Source organism: Dermacentor albipictus, chromosome 6, assembly GCF_038994185.2.
Source record: "Dermacentor albipictus isolate Rhodes 1998 colony chromosome 6, USDA_Dalb.pri_finalv2, whole genome shotgun sequence".
Classification (NCBI taxonomy): Eukaryota; Metazoa; Arthropoda; class Arachnida; order Ixodida; family Ixodidae; genus Dermacentor; species Dermacentor albipictus.
Genome location: NC_091826.1, coordinates 127,066,426 through 127,089,822, shown reverse-complemented (window position 1 = coordinate 127,089,822; position 23,397 = coordinate 127,066,426). Strand labels below are relative to the sequence as shown.

The 23,397-nt window shown below is 45.2% G+C and overlaps 1 protein-coding gene across 7 annotated transcripts in view; it reads left to right on the top strand.

Moving 5' to 3' along the window:
- The window catches only part of LOC135899451 (uncharacterized), a 361,492-nt gene that overhangs the window by 218,368 nt on the left and 119,727 nt on the right, over positions 1–23,397 (top strand). For 5 of the 7 annotated variants that reach the window (XM_065428703.2, XM_065428705.1, XM_065428706.1 and 2 more), the window contains one exon: positions 6,603–6,698. In XM_065428703.2, coding sequence (XP_065284775.1) covers positions 6,603–6,698 — 96 coding nt within the window. Of the gene's footprint in view, positions 1–810; positions 1,020–6,602; positions 6,699–23,397 lie in introns of all 7 variants that reach the window. The other 2 variants (XM_065428704.2, XM_070541319.1) reach the window with 1 other exon arrangement.

Here is a 23,397-nt window from a genome sequence, read left to right as displayed (position 1 = left end):
GGCCGTGGATTTGCAGACAGTTGCGTAATTCCCTTGTGGGAAAGCAGAACGATGACGTACTGACACATTTCTCTTTCAGTGCTGATATTCTGTGGGCTTCGATAATTTCCAGCGTCATTCGGTTACTGTTTTTTGCCAACGCGTCGCACCTGTCAAATTCATACGGGCCACCGTATACCGCTCACTGTGTGCACCCGGATGGCCACTCGCGGATTTTGTCGCGCTGTAATGTTCGCGAAGCCTCTCGTTTAAACATCGGCCTGTTGGGCCGGCATGAGCTCTTCCGCGCGTTAAGATGGACATGGCACATGTCAGGAGTATAGAGTTGCGTTGCTAATTTTATATCAATTTTTTATCTCAGGATTACACAGTAAAGTTAACGTCGAAACTAAGCATATAGGTCCGCACCCACTAAGAAACACCAGCTCGTGCCGCGAACGTGGTATCCACTCGTCCTCCGTCCCCTCGACACGTGGAAAGGCTTATGTCGGCCACACAGACAGACGCGACGCTTGGCGAACACCGTTAAACAACGTCACAATGGCACGGAGGTTTAGGCAGATCCGTGTACCGAACGCCATTCCAGTTGTAGCTGAACGATCCGAGCGTCAGATTGCCCTCGGGTAAATTTTGTAGGAAACTCTACTTAAGAGTGTCAGCAGCGACATCCGAGCGTTTTCGCTTGTTCTTGCCGTGTGTTTAGCGTCTCCGTTCGTTGATCTGGTCGCGGGGAGTTGTCTCATCCGCTGGCTGAGTCACACACCGTTTGTTGTGGCGCCTGTGACCTCTGTTTGTCACTTCCGGCTTTAGTTGGCCGCGTCCGCCTGCCGCACGATGGAGGGGGTCGAGGCCTTCCGCCGCGAGCTGGATGATCGTCGCCCTCGTGACACGAGCAGTGCGTATACGCCACACTGAGGCGACAGCGTGCGCTCTGTGTGTCTTCGGCAACGCCGGCCATGACTGGAAACTCGTCTGCCCGACGACACGACGTTCGCGTGCATCGGCGACACGCTTTCCAGGTGATAATCGTTGACGCTGTTAGCAGTTCAGATAACGCTATAGTATCTTGAAATGGCGCGTTATTTAACCAGGCATCGCGGTAACCAAAAGAAATGGTTAACTGACGTTTGAGAACACCCACTGCTTCCGAAACGTTATGATGCTGTACCACAGCATGGAAACAATACGAAAGCTGGATGCCACCTTCGTATATACTGTGTGAATGTGCCCTATAGCTTTGACGTCGCATCATACAAGCAATGTGCTAGCAACCTTCATTTCCGGAACTTCAACAATTTGTTCAGTGAACGCAGCTTTAGCTTACTCGCGATTGACTTACTTGTCACGGTTGGCGCTTTGTTTGTCTCAGCGCTGTGCGACCTTTCGACGAATAAGAGTGTCGATTTTCGGCGAAGAAGCGAATGCGACGTCTGTATTTTGTCAATGTTAGAATGCTATTTCTAAACGCTTGCGTGTCGTTAACAGTTCTGGCTTCTTCTTATTTTCCTGCTTCCCACGCCGAGATTTCCCTTCAAATCGTCATTGTGCTGTGCTGTAGCAGGAAACTTTCGTGTGATACGAATGTTAATTGAAATCTTTAGCCTTATATAATACAGAACAAGGGTGATTGCTGCCACATTGAATTGCGGAATGGTCAAGAGGTAACTTAAGCTCCCATAATTGAGGTGGACTCCGCTAGAGGATCAAAGCGTCACTGCAATTCTGAAATTTAACGCTGAGGAAAATGTGCAACAATTAATGCAGACAGCAGGTATACATGATGGTTGATTGCCTTGCTGATATGCATAAGTAGGAGACCTGCTTAGTGGCGGTTAGGAAATCATAGGGGCGCGCTCTCGTCTTTATAAGCAAATTGTTGCTACGCAACGGAACGCACGCGCCAACCTTTCCAAAGCCTGCAAGGATGTATGGGAGTAACATGGCTGATATTCAGTCGTTCCATGCTTGCGCCTGTGGCTATCACGTGTTGAATTGAAGTAACTGAACTTGCTCCTAACATCAAAGCTTTGGGTGTTATGTTTAATCAAAAATTAATGTGGAATGAACGCTATCACGTGTTGAATTGAAGTAACTGAACTTGCTCCTAACATCAAAGCTTTGGGTGTTATGTTTAATCAAAAATTAATGTGGAATGAACGCGGAACGAGCACGCCGCAAGCCAAAGCTTGCGGCGTGCTTTGTAGGCTCCGTGAGAGGACACCATCTAAAGTTAAGCTGATCCTCTATAATGCACTATTCTCATCTCATTTAATGTATTGTCACCTTGAGTGGGGTACCACGTCAAAGCAAAATATCAGTAAATTATTACTGCTGCAAAAAAAAGGAGAGGGGGGGGGCTGTTTGTCATATCGCAAACGCGCCATTTGACGCACGTATATATCTGAACTATTTTCGAAGTTTAATATCATTTGTCTAGCAAGCTTATATGTAGTTAACCTTGCCCTGAAATACCATATGTACTTTAAGTATAACAATGAAGCGTTCTAGGGGTTGTGCGCCCTAACAGAACCAACAGATATATCTTATAACATTAGAGAAAGCAAAAGATGGCTGCTACCACTCTCCCATACAAATTATGGATCAAATCGTTTAACCAATCGCGTCCCATTCTTATTAAATAATCTACACAAAAACGGTGTCGAGATAACTGACATTACTACGAAAACAATACGAGACTTCCTAATTCAAATTGAGTAATTATTTTTGTAACGTTCCTTTGGCTACGGGAAGTCACTACTTACCTCCTTTATCCTTTGATTCAGTGCTTTTACATTTCGATAACATTTTCGCATATAGAATGTAACCTGCAAGACATTTATACACACCTTTATTTGCGGTCTGTGTTTTCGTATGTAAATAGAATATAATATAAATTTCATCCCTTCAGCAATTGGAAATAATTACGTATATCTGTTATATACTGTATATTCACGTATGTCATTTGTACTGACTAAACACACTGCTTTGTGACACTGATCGTACATTTCACCTTACACATTTTCACGCGTACATCGTCATTGATTGTACATTGCACGCGCTAAAGTGCACAAACTTTATTTTATTATGTCCCCGTTATCACGAATATGGGCAAGAGCCTTGTCAAGCTGCAAAAAAAGCAGCTTTCAGTTCTTGTCCCAGCGTTCTTTCTTTTTTTTTTTGTAAATGAGTGAATGCCAAATAAAGATTCATGATGATGAAGGTGTCCGGTTCCTCCCATTGAAAAATAACAGCAATAGTGCACCATGTGTGATTTGTTTGCTATTTGGAATATATTGAATATGTAAGAGCTGCAGGATCGACAGACACGCTGACCAATTACCTTGTCTTCCAAGAAGCTGTTAAGGGCAAACATGGTTTAACGCGTTCGATCCCTTTCCTGGGTGGAGTCGTCTTCGAGAATCTTGTTTGCTTGCCCTAGTATTGATTTCTCTTCGGCCTCTTTAGTACAGTGTGCGTTTCTGTTTTCTTCCTCGTTCTTTTCCTTCTTTTTTCTTTTTTTTTAGTTTGTGTATTATTGTAAATCCCATCATCGAGCGCACTTTTTTTAAGGCCCCTAATTTGAAGCTAGACGGAAACCTACTACGATGTGCCTAGTAAGAGGCAAAAAGTACTTCGCATAAAACGATATCATGGCTTAGTGGGCGTAATATTACATTAGGCTTAAAAATGCATGAACTGTGGCTTGGTCCCAGGCTGGATATATTTTTATCCGACGTAGTGCTGCACCAAAGCCAAAGTGTGACGCACGAGCGCGGTCGACCCAGTTCCGAGCATGATAACATGCTGTGCGCCATGAAAACGCAGCTCGGCGCGGTCACGTGCGTGCCGGAGGGACGCACCGTTGTGTGGGCGGCCCCCTCTAAGGCGTCCCTTGCGTGCGAGTCGACTTAACTGCGATGCGCTTCCGCCTTTCCGATTAGAGCGTCCATCAGGGGTCGTCGTGACGTCTCTGCTGTAGGTCGATCGATATCGGTGCTGACCGGATCAACGGAGGTCGCTGTCATTTTCCGATCGCCCTCACTCGTTTCGGGGCCACCATCAAAGGCCAATGCCGCTGCGTGGTCGTCGTCGTCGTCGTCGTCGTTGTTGTTGTTGTTGCAACTGCAACAGCATGGGTCTTCGTTTCCTTTTCTTTCATATCTTTCCTGTGGCTGTTTGAACGGGTATTCGCGGGTGCCTCCGTCGAATTCTTTGTCGTACGTTTCTCCTCGCGCGTCCAACCACTTTTGTAGGTTGCGTACCCGTTGGAGTGATTGAACGGACGTCTCTCTTTCAAGGTGAAATATGAGGAAAATAAATAGGCAGTGTCTCAGGGTGTGGGGAATAAACTTATTCATGTAGAACATTCCTTCTTCGTCTTCTATCCGTCTACCTTCCAGTAGACTGTCAGGTGTAGTCGACTGTCAAGAATGTACATATCTCTGTACATTCTTGACAGTCGACTACACTTGACAGTCTCTGTTGGGAGATTTTCTTTTTCTTTTTTTGAGTACTTTGGAGTGGTAAACGTTCGCTCGCTTTGGGCTGAAAAATATTTTCACCGCTTCATTCATTCTTCATTCATTTTTTGACGCATGCGTGCTTTTGCTGGTTCTCCTTTGTCGTGCGTGCGCCTATTGAGTGTCATATCGTTATCAGCGAGTGTCCGGCCGCTCCGCCGAATGTGGATTTCCCCTGGGCCAAAAAAAGTTATTTCTTGGACCTATATGTTCATGAACAGTACGGTTAAAGTCTTGTTAAAAGGTTTTTGCTGTTATGTTTCAGTGGCAAAAGGTCACATGCCGCCACTGTTCTTTCCCGAGGACGGTCTCCGTTGCTTAGATCGTCGATATGCTATGCATTCTTTTTGGGACATATTATACAGAGAACAAAGAAATTCATAGACGTCACGTCATATTCGATTGGTTTGATTCATTCGATAAATTGCAGTCATGTGTGCAGCGATTCCATTCGCTCGGTTCTATTCCTTTCTCATCGTCCACCACTCACGACCGACCGACCGACCGACCGACCGACCCTGGTGACGTAGACAGAGCGCAGCTCGTGCCTAGATCTTTAGCGCAGAATTTTGATACAACACTGAAACGCGCAAGACGACAGGTACGAGCGCTAACTTCCAGCTGCAGCTTCATGCCAGACACTTAGAAATAGTTTTTTTTTTTAATGTAGAGAGGGGCACAAGACAAAAAGAAAAAAAAAACAGCAAATCACATGACAGAGCTAGCACACGTGGAATGTCGACAGATGTAACAGTTACGAATTACCAACTATGGCACCAACAAACGCTTTGCACTGATGAAGCGCGAGAAGGAAAATAATGTATGTACAATAGCAGCGTTATCATGCTCCTGATCCTCCGTGCGCCTTGGTCCACAGCAACATTGAATGCTACCTCTCTTAGCAGCCATTCCCCTCTACCTGTGCAAGCACCGCCTCCCTCTTTACCATCACAGACACTAAAGAAATATAGGGTTGCCAATCGTCACGAATTTGGCGAGTCTAGCCCGCACTTTGTGTAGACGTCTCGAATTGACCTATTTCACACTGTCGGAATGGTGCCTCTCGTCTCTACACGCAGACACATAATGTCCTGATATGCAAGGCTCACCAGGAAATCATGCTACTCATGAATTATTTGCTGTGCTTGAGTGCTGGCGTGATTTCCTGGCGTGATTTGCTGGCGTGATTTCCTGTTGCGCCTATCCTATCCGGCATGCATCACGTGCCTGTGTGTGTGTGTGTGTGTGTGTGTGTGTGTGTGTGTGTGTGTGTGTGTGTGTGTGTGTGTGTGTGTGTGTGTGTGTGTCAGTGGCATATTCTCAGTATAATAAAACGTTTAGCTTTGAGTCAGCACTCGTGTTATATCACCCTTTGTCCGTCGTCCGTTTCGTGTTGTTTGATTTGGAGTACGTTAGCCTCCCTGCTTGGCGTTTTGATCCGAAACTAATCCGGAGGCCTCCATTGCCTCATAACTATATAGTGCGCAGTGTCCCAAGGTTAAAGGAGTTCTGGCATTTATCACTCCTCAACTTGCCATTTATTTACGCATATCGAAGCTGCATTCCGAGTCCCCTGAATAATTTGTTATAATATGCTCGCTTCTGCTGGCCACTCTCAGTTTCGGTACTCTGGAGGAGGGTGTGCCATCTCATGACGTCATTGTCGTACTCTGGAGGTGGGTGCGTCATGACGTCACACGACACCGTCTCGCACCGTTCCTGTGATCTCTACGGCTGCTACGCACGCGAGCGCAGCCGGGAGAAACGCGCACAGCACTCGTGATTTTATGAGCAACGCCTTCGTAGCTTTGTCGCTGTGTCGCTATCGCTATGTTGTGCGTAATTAACAGCGTGTATATTTTGACCGCTTTACAGCCATGCCACAGATACCTCTTGTCATTGATTACATCATACCGTTTCATTGCTTCCTTGGCCATCATTGGCCGTTGCGCCACAAAACCACATGCACCTTTATGCGTCAGTACTTCTTTAAACATCGCAATTTAGTTACCTTTGCTTTGCTTTTTTTTTTTTCGACGCGGCGTCTTTTCTCACTTGCTCTCTCCCACCCTGTTTTCGCAGATGTCCGGTCCTGGCCTGGACTGGACTGCTGTAGAGAAGCTGATGCATGCCGACGAGGAACGCTTCGAAGAGGCCGTCAGCTCCCTCAGCGTGCGGGTAAGTGCCACTCTCTTGCTAGCATAAAATGCTCACGGCGCCGCATGTTATACAGCGATGCTCAGAGCTGTACCACGCTTATTGTCATTTCTTGTGTGGATAGCATTCTAAGGATACTTTACGTACTATCCAGGTTCTGTCTATTCGGTGACGGACTGTCTGCCTGTCACCGTTTTCCCGCCAACTTGGGTCACTGGGTAGTAGATGGTGTAGTGCAGGCACGTACCCAGGATTTTTTTTCGGGGGGGGGGGGGGGGGCCCACCACCTCCATCATCATCATCATGTTTTAGGTCCACTGCAGGACGAAGGCCTCTCCCTGCGATCTCCAATTACCCCTGTCCTGCACCAACCGATTCCAACTAGCGCCCGCGAATTTCCTAATTTCATCGCTCCACCTAGTGTTTTGTCGTCCTCGATTGCGTTTCCCTTCGCTTGGTACCCATTCTGTAACCCTATTGGTCCAACGGTTGTCTAACCGGCGCATTACATGACCTGCCCAGCTACATTTTTTCCTCTTGATGTCAATTAGAATATCGTCTATACCCGTTCGCTCTTTGATCCAAACCACTCTCTTTCTCTCTTAACGTTATGCCTAGCAACCTTCGTTCGATCGCTCTTTGCGTGGTCCTTAACTTGCTCTCAAGTCTCTGCCCCATATGCACTGGCAAAATGCACTGGGCAATGCACTGGAAAATGCATTGGCACTGGACATATTGCAATGGCAAAATGCACTGATTGCACACTTTATTTTTTAATAATAATGGTAAGCTTCCAGTCAGGAGCTGGCAATGTCTGCCGTATGCGATCCAACCTATTTTTATTCTTCTGAGAATTTCCTTCTCATGATCAGGGTTCCCACTGATTAATTGACCTAGGTAAACGTACTCCTTCACAGTCTCTAGTGGCTGACTGGCCATCCTGCTCTCTTGTTCCTTTGCCCGACTATTTATCATTATCTTCATCTTCTGCATAACAATATTCAACCCCACTCTTACACTCTCTCTGTTAAGGTCTCCAATCATTTTTTGTAACTCGTCTGCATTGTTGTTGAATAGAACAATGTCATCGGCAAACCGAAGGTTGCTGAGATATTTGCCGTCGATCTTTACTCCTAAGCCTTCCCAGTTTAATAGATTGAATTCTTCTAAGCACGCAGAAAATAGCTTTGGAGAAATTGTGTCTCCCTGTCTGACCCCTTTCTTTATAGGTATCTCCCTGCTTTTCTTGTGTAGAATTAAGGTAGCTGTAGAACCTCGTAGATATTCTAACGCGAAAGACGACTCAGTAAGACCACAAACTATTTACAAATTATATTTACAACAACGGTTGCAGCGCTGACCGGTTAGATTCACAGCGCGAGCCCAGTTCGTTCTTCCTCCTCTTTTCTGGAGTGATGGCGCCTACGCGCCTCGTTCAAACAAACAAATACCTCAGGCATGTAGCAATATTTTCCAAGCTTTTTACGTAAGCGTTCTGTACTCCTTGATTACGTAGTGCCTCTACGATTGCTGGTATCTCTACTGAATCAAATGCCTTTTCGTAATCTATAAGCCACATAGAGAGGCTTATTGTACTCTGCAGATTTCGCGATAACCTGGTTGATGACATGGATGTGATCCATTGTAAAGTATCTCTTCCTGAAGCCAGCCTGTTCCCTTGGTTGACAAAATCCAGTGTTAACCTTATTCTATTGGAGATTATTTTGGTAAATATTTTATATAATACTGGGAGCAAGCTAATGGTCCCATAATTGTTCAATTCTTTAACGTCTCCTTTTTTGTGGATTAGTATAATGTCTGCATTCATCTAGTTTTCTGGGACCCTTGCAGTCGATAGACACTTCGTATAAAGAGCCGCCAGTTTTCCAAGCATTATGTCTCCTCCATCTTTGATTAAATCGACTGTTATTCCACCTTATCCTCCCGCTCTTCACCGTTTCATGTCTTGCAGGGCCCATCTGACCTCATCGCTAGATATGAGGGTTTCTGTATCCTGTTCATTACTGTTTCTAAGTGAACTATCGTGACTCCTCTTGGTACTGTATATAGGTCAGCTTAGAATTTTTCCGCTGCTTTTACTATATCTTCGAGATTGCTGATGATATTATCCTTCGTATATTTTAGTGCATACATCATGGTTTGTCCTACGCCAGGTTTCTTTTTTACTGATTTCAGGCTGCGTTCATTTCTACGGCTTCTTCAGTCTTTTTCATGTTATAGTTTCGAATATCAGTTATTTTCGCCTTGTTGATCAGTTTTGACAGTTCCGCGAATTGCGTAACGCTGCGCGGCCGCCAGTCCCATACAACCGCGTAGAGCGCAAGACTCTGCGATTCTAGACGCACTGCGCTCACTGCGAAAGGTTAGAAAAACACCCACATAAGCACAGCAGAGAAGTGGCTACGTGAGGCGGTTCTACCGATAACTGTAGAAGCGTCATTCAAACAAGTAATTGTTCTCCACTTCCGGCGGCGATTTCTCTACTTCCTTTTTAAATAAGAAGATGTTGATCCATAAATATTCTCATAAACAACGGTTAACTTTTTTATTATTCGCTTTTGCTTGCAGTTTAGTTGTTGCCTTGGCTCTCTCCCTTATAGTAGATCGCTAAATATCTCAACTCCTTGCGATTTTTGTTTCCAGATGCCAATTTTGCACGAAAAGTGCTATACAGTTAGGGAAAAACAGACGAGGTAACGGGCGACAGTCATCTTGCTTATGGGTTTAATGGTTGTTGCAGGGTTTTTTCAAGATGGACGCTCTTTCACATTATTTTATTTCCCACCTTATCTAACCCATATCACGTGTATATGGTTCCGGACATCTGTCAGCGTCGCGGCGAGCCGTAACTCAAGGAAACAATGAAGCAAAGGGATAAGTTAAACGCAATTGGCGTTTTCTCCGGCCGCAACTCGTTCCATGAGAGTACAGACCAGCTGAGCAACAGCCGCATCCCTCTCCTGGTCCCAGGATCAGCCTGAACAAAGAAGGTTGAACTAACAAAAGCAACAGCTGTGCTCATGACGGTTGAATAGATGGTGACAACTGAACGCACCTCGAGTTAATCGCGCGGGTGCGGAATCTACGAGAAAACTGTCCTTCACATTACAAGAGGTGCCGATAACTACCGCCATCTAAAAGGAGTGAAAAAGGCAGCATAATGCTGACCGATGAACAGCTGCGAAGTCTCAACATTGATCTGGCGGCGCTTTAGGAATGTGTGAGGAGTGGTGGCGTGGGTGGGGAGGGGGGGGGTATGCCATTTGATTTCGGGGGGGGGGGGGGGCCCGGGCCCCCCCGGGCCCCCCCCTGGGTACGTGCCTGGTGTAGTGTACAGACCGTCGGGCTGCTGTGCTAAGGGAAGCGCGTTCGAAACCAACCATCGGGCCAACTCGGCCCACTGGGTATGTGGCTCTGGGTACGTGCTGCTCTTCAACAACAAAAAGAAAACTTCTTTGGTGTTAGGCGGAATCGAACCCGCGTCAGTAATTTTCTGCGAGTCTTATCTGAACACGTGTTCACGCGCGCTCCACACGCGGTCATGGCGGCGTAGCCAGATGACGCAGCGTGTCCATAGGAAGCGCAAGAGAGAAGCCCGACTGCAGTAATACTTGCGTCACAAACGGCGTGCTTCGGCTGTGGCAACGCGGTTCGTCGCTACGTTGATTCATTGCCAATCGCGTTGACGTCGACATTCATCGTGAGACGACTTGTGCCGGAAATTTTGTTAACCCCAAAGCCGTGCATGTGTCTGAAACCTACTAGATTGCTGTCGATCATCTAGAGGAGAAGCCCCCGTATTTTCTCTGGCATTTTTTATATTTTCGGTGAGCACTTTGAAACCGCGAGAGATATGACTGCAGTCGCGGCGCGGACCTGCTCATTTTGGTTGCACCTTCCGCATATAACTCCGCGTTCCGGCGCGCTCTGCGAGCTTGTCTGCGTGTACAACTCTTCGAAGAATTTATTGCTGGGCTAGCTAGGGAAACATTTATAAATAGACGATGGGAGCAAACATGACCACATGCAGAAAAAAAAATTGTTCTCACCGGCTGCGTGTCTCGGAGAACGAGGAATCAGTTTGCCCGCCGTCTGTTAATCGTTTCGTGGTCATTCCGTTAAGCCGGTGTAGTGCACGGGAGTATCAGCGGCGGACGGGTTACGAGGCAGCGGGCTGTCGTTTTTGATTGGCCCGATGGAACCCGCTGCTCTCCCTGCACTGTACGGAGCTGGCGAAGCGGAGCGTAGAGCATCTCGTTCGCTGCACGCGTGATGCAGTGGGCGACCGAGCGTGCCAGTTCTCCGGTTCACCGCGCCGGCGCAGTCTCCGCCTTACTAATTCCGTGCAGTGAAGCGAAATCGGCGAGTCACTTTACCCAATGATGAGCGACGGCCAGATGTAGTGCTTGTCTATTGTCTGCGACTAGTACTTACTCCCCCGCGCGACACCGGTGAGCGTATAAGCGGTGTTCATACGGCTGGTGCCATTCATCCGATTACGGTTGAATTAGCGGCGCACAGAGGGCGAGCAACGTGTTTTGCCGATCGAGGCATGCTTGAGACGTGCTGCTGGTCCGAGTTCGTTGGCTTGCGGGACACGCAGCGTTCGCCTCGCTGCATGAATTCCGCGAAGCGAAGCGCGGGTCGCGTCTGTTCTGACGGCCGACAGGGCATGTCACGCCCGTCTGCTGCACTGCTTGTAGGAGGGAAGTGGAGGATGCACTGCAACACTTCCCCAGTGTAGCGATATCTTGTCTCTGTGCTGCCGTTGTAGGCAATGTAGTGCTATTTCTCCACCACTGTTACAGTTAAAAGGAAGCTTTAGCTCTGGACCTTCTCTCTAAATACATGGTAGTGGCGAAATCGTTTTTTTTTTTTTCTGGGCGTGTACTGCACTGAATTTTATAACGTTTGTTGCATCTAAAAAAAAGTGAGAAAGTTACTCTTCCCACTGTAGAAACCGGTATTTCTTTATTAGCTAGGCCATCAATCATTGAAAAATTGCTTAAAACTGCAAAATTGAAGAAAGAAATTCAAAGAAAACCAACTCAAATCTTAAGTTTACAATTTTTAACTCACTGAAAAACCAGTAAAATCAGTAAAAGTTTATGCAGCATGAAATCAGTGAGAAGGAAACTTGGCGTATGACAAACCAAGATGTATGCACTGAAAGATAAGCAGGGTAGTATCATCAGCAATCTCAAAGATATAGTAAACGCAGTGGAATAATTATACTGACCTGTGCAGTAGCCAGAGCAGCCACAATACCTCCCTTCGAAGTAGTAATGAACAGGTCACAAAGGCTCCCTTTATAAGTAGCGATGAAGTTATAAGGGCTTTGCAAGGCATGAAATGAGAAAAAGCGGGAGAAGATAGAATAACAGTGGATTTAATCGTAGATGGAGGGCACATAATTCTTGAAAAACTGGCAGCTCTCTATACGAAGTGTCTATCGACTTCAAGGGTCCCAGAGAACTGGAAAAATGTCAACTTTGTACTAATCCACAAGAAAGAAGTCGTTAAAGAATTGAAAAATTATTGGCCCATTAGCTTACTTCCAGTAATACTTGAAATATTCACCAAGATAATTTCCAATAGAATAAGGGTAACACCGGATTTCAGTCAACCAAGGGAACAGGCTGGCTTCAGGAAGGGATACTCTACAATGGATCACATCCATGACGTCAATCAGGTAATAGAAAAATCTGCAGAGTACAATCAGCCTCTCTATGTGGCTTTTATAGATTACAAAAAGGTATATGATTCAGTAGGGATACCAGCAGTCAGAGGCATTGTGTAATCAAGGAGTACAGGATGCTTAGTAAATATCTTTTAAAATATCTACAGAGGTTCTACAGCTACCTCTATTCTCCACAAGAAAAGTGGGAGAGAGAGAGAGAGAGATAGCAAAGAGATAGCAAAAAGCGGGAAGATACCCATAAAGAAAGGAGTCAGACAAGGAGACAATCTCTCCAATGCTATTCACTGTGTGCTTGAAAGTATTCAACCTAAACTGGGAAAGCTTAGGAGTGAGGATCAATGGCGAATATTTCAGCAACCTTCGGTTTGCGGATGACATTGACCTGTTGAGCAACATTGGGGACGAGTTACAACAAACGATGGAGGACCTTAACAGATAAAGTATAATAGTGGGGCCGAAGATTAATGTGCAGAAGACAAAGACAATGCTCAATAGCCTGGCAAGCGAGCAGGATGGCCAGTCAGCCTACAGTGTCTGTAAAGGAGTACATTTACCTAGAGCAATTACTCACAGGGGACCCTGATCATGAGAAGGAAATTTACAGAAGAATAGAAATGGGTTGGAGTGCATATGGCTGACATCGCCACATCCTGACTGAAAGCTTACCACTATCATTGAAAAGAAAGGTATACAATCGATGCATTTTACCGGTGCTGACATAAGGGGGGGGCGCCAAAAACTTTGAGTCTGACAAAGAAGCTTGAGAACAAGTTAAGGACCACGCAAAGAGCGATGGAACGAAGTATGCTAGGTGTAACGTTAAGAGACAGAAAGAGAGCGGTGTGGATCCAAGAGCAAGCGGGGATGGCCGACATACTAATTGACATTAAGAGAAAAAAAATGGAGCTGGGCAGGTCATCTATATGCGTAGATTAGGTAACCGGTGGACCATTAAGGTTACAAAATGGGTGCCAAGAAAAGGCAAGCACAGTCGAGGATGGCAGAGGACTAGGTGGGGCGATGAAATCAGGAAATTCGCAGGCGCTAGTTGCAATTGGTTGGAGCAGGACATGGGTAATTGGAAATTGCAGGGAGAGGCCTTCGTCCTGGAGTGGACATAAAATAGGCTGATGATGATGATGTTGATGAAAGAATATCGCAATTTTGTATACTGTAAATAATAATGCACCAAATGCGAACAAAATTTATGTATTATAAACCACCCTGAAACGTAGACCAATTTGTGAGCAGTATTTTTCCAAACTTGTAAACATTATAACAAATTCATATAAGCAGTAAATTTCTATATGGAATTCACCCGCTTGGGATTATCATTGGATGCAGATTACATAACAGTGATATCTGTTTTTGATGCAGAGTTATGGATTTGTAAACTTCATTTTAAATTTCTTTTCTTTTTTTTAAAGCTTACCAGTTAATTAAGGGATATTTGTAGGACTTTCCAGGCCCCATCACAATTCTGCTTCTACTCAGTATAATTAACCTTTTTCTCTCAAATGCAACGCTTTTCTTTCCAATCGGTCCGGCGGTTGTCTCATAAAAGCATCTGTGCGTTTTACGTGTATTTGAATAGGGAAGTCAGAGTTGGCGCCGAGCTAAAGCTTCCTCTTAACGTGCCATGGCTACAAATAGAGGTATCATTGCTTCATCACGAGCTGCCACTAGCTTTATCAGAATGACATATAACACGACCTTGTGATCAGGGTTCCTTTCACATTTGCCAAGGGATAGGAATGTGTTCATCATTATTTAGCTTATCGTTGTCCTTGCTTCTGCCTTTTGACGCTGTATGTTGTTACTTTTTGGCTTGCATACTCGTTGAGCTCGAGAAGAAAAATGTGGCGTCCTGTGTGCATACCTTTCTTTTATTTTTTTCGCTCTGACAATAAGTTGCGTAGCACGTCGCTAACTGCCCCATTTTACTTGTTTAGGACAATCTAGTTCACTTAAGTGTGAGTTTGCATATTCTATTGGGAATCTTGTTTTTCGTTCCTGACGGCTCGTCAGTTTATGAGATTTCTTAACACCTGGGTCGATTATAAGGGAATAAGATTTGTGTGTGTGTGTGTGTGTGTGTGTGTCCTATGAAATGTTGAATATGGCCTTGCCACATACCGGCAACCTATCTTTGAAATGATATGAATATGCGTTTCATAACAAAGAAGCCCTTTTTATCACTCTTAACCTTGAAGCAAAGGTTGTCTTCTTTATATTCATCACATCGCGTGTTTGTTTCAATACATATGCCCGAGTCGGAAGTGCGAACAATGAACACAGCGGAATTATGCTTTGGGTTGGACGAAACCACGGCAAATGATAAAAAAGAGTGCTTCGTGCTTGAAAAGGCACCACGCATAGAAGTTGGAAAAACATTTGTTGCTTGCCATACACAACTATGTCAACTGTACCACCTTGTGACTGTCATTGGACTGCGCATAGACTCACTGCTCAGGGATATGTTTCTGCACTTTGGATTGCAGCAGAAAACTTCTCCGAAAACATTCTGCCATCCATACTAGTAGCGAACATTAATGAATTCTGGTGCGTAAATGCAAGAAACATTATACCTACTGAACAGTGTGCATCTGACCTTAACAATGTTTTTGTGACCAAGTTCTCATCTGCAGTGACAAGTGTTTCACACACTGCCATAATAATCCTTGAATGCCTCCGATTATAGTAGACCCGTGTGGCGTAGAGCATCTAATTAATAAATTGAAACTTTCTCCTGCTTGCGACGCAGTTAGCCTGACTTTCCTCACTCTTCTATCATCCCATTTCTCTCACATCCCAAGCAAACTTCTCGAACATATCCTGTTTCCTAACCTTGCCAACTTTCTGGGATCTGATCCCTTTCTTGCACACTCGCAACATAGTATTTGCAAAAATTACGCATGCAAAATATAGCTTACGTCTTTCACACACCAGCTACGTGCCATCCATGATCGCTCTTTCTCTTGCATATCGTATATGTATATATTTTTACATATTTTTCTAAGGCATTTGATAAAGCGATAAACAATAAAATATAAATTACGCCAGCCTAACTTTGACCCCAAACTACTTACCTGGCTTCACTGTTTCCTGTCCATTCGTCCTTAGTTTGTTTCTGCTAACAGCGTTGAATGTCCCTTCAGGCTAGTCTATTCAGGTGTGCCGCAAGGCTCTGTCCTTGGACTGCTACGATTTATAACCTGTATTAATGGGTTGTCCACTAGTATTTCACCCCATATTGATCTGTTTGTAACGACTGCTGAATATCTTGAGAATTAACTAGTAACCACAATACAGTAATTATTCAGTCTGTCCTTAATGCTATCACTGTGTGGTTCAAAACATGGCGTATGAAATTAAACACAAGCAAATGCTAGTCAATGCGTGTAACCAGACATGCTAACACCCTACTGGTGGAATACATCGATGGCATCCCGTTCGATTCCGTTTCATCCTATAAATGTATCGGTATTCATGCCCCATCTGACCTTACCTGGAATACACACATCGCACCCGTAATAAGCAACATTAATGGATCATTAGGCTACTTCCAACGCAATTTCCTACGTGCCCCGCGGTCTCTTAAGCTGGCGCTCTACAAAACAGTAATCCGATCTGACCTCGAAGACACTGCCTCAGTTTGGGACCCTAATGAGGACAATTTACTCAGTAGAAATGGCACAAAGCCCACATGATTTATATTCGTGAACTTTAGCAGGACAGCCAGCATCAGCAGAATGAACCTTAGCATCCTTAATGGCCAACCACAGCATATGTTCACAAGCGCGCACTTAGTACAGATCTTAGCTAGATAACCCTCAGCAGAAACCTGCGTGTCAGCGTTTGGGAAAAGTTTATTCTCAAGAGGAAGCTTTAGCTAGGGGCCTCATATCTGAATTCATGGGAAAGGAGAAATCGTTTTTATTGGCAACCATGTACCGCACGAAATTTGATGAGGTTTGTTGCATTTAAAAGAAAAAGTTAAAATCTAGGACAACTGGTAGGGATATTTTTATTTAGGCCGTCATTTTCCTAATAAATAGTGTTGAACATAGCAAATTGTCAATTGTGAACATAGCATAACACTGTCAAGTTTACAACTCTGTAACTCGGCAATGAAAAACGATATCACAATTCCATAAATTGCATCAAATAGCAAATCTAGAGCAGGTAAAATTGATATATTATACAAGGCCCTAGGTACGGCCATAATATTTCAGCAAGAATTTTGCAATACCCTTGCAAACAATGTAACGAATTCATGTTACATATTATTACGATACCATCAACAAATGCTCAAGAGACTAGCTGCCGACAAAAAGACGATGAGCGCTCTGGGCTCCTGGCGCGAGCGTGTCTGCCTGGTGGTCTGGCTCTGGTGTAAATACAGCGTAAATAGTCTCTTTTGTCTGTCTTTCCATATGTAACAATATGAATTGATAAATTAAATTGTTCACTTTAGATGCTCTAATGCATGCAGTTTACAGAATGGTGATGTTTGTTCTTTGTACGAAGCTACGGATTTGTAAACTTGTTGCTTCTATTTTTTCAAGCTTACCAATATTTGGAAATTTCTTTCGAATAATGCAGGCCCTAAATCGAAATGAAATAATAACAGCTGTTACAATTTAAGTTTTCTTATAAAATGCAACACATTTGATTAAAATCGGCCAGGTCGTTATCTCAGAAAAGTGTTTCTGCGTTTTACATGTATGTGAATAGGTGGCATCGGAGTTGGGTCCGAACTAAAGCTTCCTCTTAACATCATCATGCTACTCTTTTCTATGTAATTTGTCAGTGTAGAGGTAATAGATTTTTAAAGTGCAGCTCTCAGGCGCCTGTTCTTGCGGCGAGCGTCGGCGTTGTCCCTCGTAACCGAGCGAACGGGCACAGAGAAAGATGAAAGTGAATGCGGTGTGCAGCGGGAGATGAAAGAAGCAATAGCGAAGAGAGTGCGAGGAGAAAAGCGGAGGAGGAGGGTATGACAAAAGGCATGTGAAGAAAAGCATAGTGCGTCACAAGTCGGGCTTTGCGGCGACGATGCCTACGAGATGGCACCAGAGTAGCGTGCATCGTCTGTATGGAAACAAAGTGCTGCATGAGCTGAGGTCTGTCTGCGGTGGTTGGCGTCATCGTGATGATGCGTCACTCGTGCATCATCCACGCGCTGCGTCTCGTGATCCCGATTAGCCAAACAGTCGCGCCAAACTATGCTCCATTTGCAGCGTGCCGCACAAGACAGATTGTCCGCGCCAGCCAATACATCGCAAAATGAAAACACGTATAGAGCTGTGCTCAAATTTCGCATTAGGGAGTATCGTATAATCGTCTGTGAATTCTTTTGTTCTAATTGAGGAACACAGCCGTTTGTATGTGGGCATCGTCAACCTGTGCCGAAAGTTGACATGATGGTCACGTGATGTCGGCTCGCAGGCTTCCGTAGCGTTGCACTCAAGCGCGCGCAGCCTCGGAGATGCATGATGCATAAAGCCAGGCGCTTGCGACTAGCCCCGTGTGATTGGGCTTCTATCGTTGTGCCGTAACTTCTTGCATTGCGCACCGAGCTCCCATTCGCTACTCCATTACATATCATCTCAGCCTGATCACCAACACAAAGTTGGTGTCCCGTCACATTGATGCTTCACCTTCTTGCATTTATTCGTTCCGCAAACATGTAAAGAGTGTAATCACTTACCTGGGACTGTTGCCTCCATAAGTGAAGCTAATCCTTACAGAGAAACTTTACGCTGTGTTTTACTTTTAATGCTTTCATGTATTTTTCATGTGTTCATGCTCATCGTTTGCATTTCTATTTAGAACTATGGATAATGTACCTTGAATAAAACTATTAAATGCGTACTCTGATCTGTGATTCGCTAATATCGTGTAATAATGGTGTTTGGTTGTGTTGCTATTTTCTTTTTCTTTTTTGCGCATAGGTTATGTTGAACTTCCCCCCCCCCACTTTCCTCTGCAATGCCATTGACGCTGAGGGTGCAATAAATAGTAAATAAAAAAAACTGTTGCGAGTTGGACACCCCCAGACGCCTCCCCTGCTTTTAATCCTCCCTGAACGCGAAGCACTTTTGCACGTGCCTGCACGTGTGTAGCTTACAGCTGTAAAGCTGACTTCTCCCCAGTAAAAGGCGTTGTGGGGAGAAGTTCGCTTCCCTTAATTTGCCCGTGGATTTAGAGAAGCGGCACACAGGCTTTGCTAACAGCTTGGCTTACTAACGCTAGCCAAGCTATTCAAGAATAAAAAGAAATATTTAAATAAAGAAGAGAGTGCGAGATAGTTACTAGACCAGCGGTGTTGGTTGCGAGAGTTCTGACAACCGAACACCGTAGGTTTTAAAGTCGTTTCTGACACCGTGCTCTTTAAATCGTCCTTTTCTTTTCTTTCTTTTTAACAGTGTGGCTAACGTTAGCTGGGACACCCTAAATACCAGCAGGTCTACGTGCGTGGCGCGTGAAACTCGCCGCCATAGCTAGCTCAGTTGCTATGTCGTGCATGGCTGAGTCTGAGGTTTCGATCGTGGCCACGGCAGCAGCACTTTGATGGGGGTGGAATGCAAAAAAATGCTCGTGTGCCACGCATTTGGTGCACGTTAAGGAACCACACGTGGTGTAAATTAATCCACTTGCAGTTCTAGCTTTGCAGGAACGTGAAACATGTAGGCGCTATATCTGCCTGCATGACGTTAGGTGAACTACCTTGTGGCTGCTGCTGGTTACTGTGTTACACGACAGGACAGCACCCAGACCGCCCGCTTCGATCTGAATCGGCGCTTGCTGCTTGCTCTCCATCTCGAGACCAAGAAATACATGAAAGGCAAAACAACCTGTCGCTTCGTGTCATCTCACGCTGAGAACAAGGTACTGGCAATGATAAGTCAATATTGAGATCAGCTTTTTACTTTAACCCTGCTGTAGGCCTAAAGAGATGGCGTTGAGTCAGCAAAATTGGTTTGATTTCTACCTAACAAATGCCACCACAGAATTTAGCATTAGTGATGCGTTCACAACGAGGAACGCTTAAGAAGTGTAATTATTGACTGCATCATAATCTGTATTCAAGTGGCTATTACTGCAAATTTTCAAACATCACTTGCCAGCATGATAAGTCATTGTCGTGCTCAAAAATGTACAGCATTTATTTATTTTTTTGTGTGTGCATGTGTGTGTGATTGGCATTAAGTGCAAGTTTGCACTGAAAGAATCCAATGTCAAGCAGGCAGCAGTGTGTCGCACATATTCTGAGCAAGAGTGTGAGGTGCATCGAAGTTAAACGCAATGAAGAAATGTCGGGGTGTAAGCGAGTCTGGAGATGCATAGTCTGAATTACGTCAGGCAGGTCGAAAGCACTCCGGCACTTGTCAAAGACGCATTCCATGTTGAACACTGTGACAAATTTTACTTGCGCACCATCTGGTGTTTGTGTTCTTCGCGAGTACTAATATTCATCGACATTGCGTGCATCCCTGTCAGTGGCGCCATGTGACGCTGATACACACATCAAAAAAGAAAACAGGAGTAGCAGCGCAAGACACAAAAAGGAGATGGACGAAATGCGAACTATCAAGCAATCTTTTATTGTGCACACGTCAAATACGTACAGGCGCATGAAGGAAAAGCAGAGGATATACAGGGTAAGATACGCAGCAAGGAATGAAGGAGTGATACTGGAAAACCATTGTCAACAAAGGGGCGACATCATAAATGTTAGAGAAACCCGATTTCCTTGGTGAGGAGCGATATCGATGGCACACTCACGCACGTGCCACCTTTTTCTTCGATGCAGAAAGCCTCCCATATCTCATGCGCACACGATAACGCCTTAGTACTTTGCCCCGATTTAATAAAACCTCACAACCACTTGGCTAACAAAATTTTACTAATAAACTCTTAACTAATTACTTTAGCTAACATATTGAAATACACAAATTGAATCGAGTTATTTCACAAGGCACGTCCGCTTGCGTCGCAAAATTTGAAACACCAGTTTTGAGATACGGGCTATCAAACTCGTGGTAAAAATGCAGTGTTGTTCCATTTAATTTGTAACTACACATCATTTTATATATTGCACTTAAACTAAAAAATTACTGGAACACTGGTGCGCTTTCTCAGAATCGCTTTCTTGCAAACTTTGCGTATATATTGAAACGTGTCATCCTCAGAATTCACTCTAAGTGGATATGACTTTATGATTCATCGGCCGGCTACAATTTGCAAATTGCAATACGAGCGGTTATGTAATTTGTGTAAGGGTTTTTTAGCGAAAATTTGTTGGTCAAATATTCTCTTTGATTTCTCATGCACATAATGTCCGCCTCTGAGAGTAACATAGCTTAAGGAGTACATGTGTGCATCGTGCCAAGAATGATTAAAAATTCTGTTAACAACAAGATTGAGCACCCCGTATATCTCACGAAACTAGTAACGTAGTACACTTCAGCTTAACTTGGTCAACACAACAACCGAAGCTGCGCCGCGACGCGCGATTTCGAGATGCACTCTTTAGGAAAAATTTGCGCCCTAATTGGGGCGTATCTTGGCCCCCCAACAATAACGGTGCGATATATATATGTATATTGCGTGCACTTTGCGGGCTTCCACTGAACTGATTTGCTATATTAAGTGTCTGAGTGCTCCGAGTGCCAGTGTTTGTTAGCCTCCTGGTTAGCTCAGATGCTAAGCGAGCGGAAAGGCGTCGATCCTAGGTTCGAATCCCAGACCAGGAGAAATTTTATCTCAACTGCGAAGCTTTCTTTCTGAGAAATCCGCATGGGTTTCTGTTGTAGCATCGTACTGTGCAAAGGTAGAGCAGGTGACAATTTGACCTTTCTTTAATAACGCTGCGGTTCCGGGACTTTCAGGTCAAGAACACCAACATGTGTATCACCGTGACGTAGCGCTTCTGACCAAAAAGTAGCGAGTGCAGTGTGTTAAATATCTGGTGATGCACGAACGAGAGTACTTGGGACCAAACTGAATATGAATGTAATACTAGCTGAAGCAAATCGGATATTTTTCGTATGGTTAATTGCAAAGAATGTATGTAGAGCCTTCGCATCAACAATTTTCACATCCAGGTATTCACAGCAATGGAAAGTTTCTGTGTAAATCTTGTTTTATTAAAAGCACAAAGGGACCATTAGGAAAAACTAAGCAGATTGTTTGCGAATGCAGGGCCCTTTGTAACAAATGCGTTCATGCATTGTCCCACACTGTTTATAAAGGTATCGTTCTGCTGAGCACAAGGTCGCGAGATCAAATCCCGGCCACGGCGGACGCATTTCGATGGGGGCGAAATGCGAAAACACCAATGTACTTAGATTTTGGTGCACGTTAAGGAACCCCAGGAGGTCGAAATTTCCGGAGTCCTCCACTACAGCATGCCTCATAATCATAAAGTGGTTTTGACATGTAAAACACCATAATTTTTATAAAGGTATCAATGTGGGCCATTTAATATCTGTATACATTCACGACCAAATCAGCCATGTGTGTTGTATGCGGTGATAGCAGAGTGAAAAATTTCACGGATTACGATACTCCCTAATGCGAAAGACGTGTTTTCATTTCGCGATATATTGGCTGGTGCGGACAATCTGTCTCGTGCGGCATGTTGCAGACGAAGCGAAGTGTGGCGCGACTGCCTCGCTAATCGAGAGGTCGCGAGAGGCAGTGCGTGGATGATGCGTGCGTAGGTGGGTTTGCACAAGGCTGATACTACGAGTGATGGTCAGGAAAGGGCACAACAATCCTCCACTCCGCAATGCACAAAGGTGCTACGGCTAGGTTCGTTGACTCTCCGACATGACACAGAGAAGGCTCCAGAGTCAGATTGCCAACAAGCACGCGTTTATTCATCCCAGATACAGCACGGTGCGACAGTCGCGGCGCTTACAGGCAAAGGCTCACTGCAATATTGATTGAGTACGCCCTCCTGCTGCGCTAGGGCTAATTGGGCAGCGGTCCACCAAACGCAAGAACGGCAAGTCGCGGAAGCAAATGTTCCATGTAACCACCTCGTTTCGGGCCTGTGAGCATCTGCTGCAGCAGTGAAGCGCTCAGCAGAAGAGCTAGAGCTCGGGTAGAGGGCGCCCGGGGGCTGCCACTCGGGAGACCAATCGGGGCACGTCCCAGTGGCACTTGCTCGCATGATGACTCGACCAAAGGAGGGAGAAGCACAGTTTACGCAGGAAATTAGCTCCGGCATGCTAGTCGTGTCTGCCATGTTGCTCCTACGGTGGCGGTTCCCGGAGATAAGAGCTAAGCACAATGCACGAGGTGGGGGACGAGACGCGGAAAGTTACCTCGATCCCCACACGCGCGAGCGCGATTCACAGCAGTCACCGCAGATAGATCTCTGCTCATGCAGCGCTTTGTTTTCATGTATGTTATCGATACACGCGCTCGCCGCGTGCCTTATCGATGGCATCATAGGTGAACAGACGATGCGCTACTCTGGCTTCATTTTGTAGTGGTCGTCGCTGTACAGCCCGTCTTGCGTGACACTACGCTTCTCACATTTTCATCATACCTCCTCTTCCGCTTTCCTCCTTGCACTCTCTTCGCTGTCGGGGTCTTTCATCCCCTGCTGCGCTACGCACTCGCTCTTTCATCCTTCGCTGTGCTCGTTGTTGCAATCGGCCAGCGGTGGTGGTGACCTTCACAGCATTCCGAAGACGAATTGTTTCACCTTGGTGAAGTTAAGTCTTCCTGCCAGCATTGACCATACAGCAACGTCAACCGCCGCCCTCTGTGGAAGCGGTAACGACACGGAGTCTCCCAATCCTGACAAACCAACCATCATGGAGAGGTAATTAATTGATGAAAGCGGCTTCGAGAACTCCCGTGGGAACGACAATGACATCAGGTTCACAGATTGCCACGTTGTTGCCTCGTATGCAGGGACGATCGTACAACCTTGGAGGCAGAGCCTTCGGGGACTACGAATGCTCTGGTTGGAAGAAT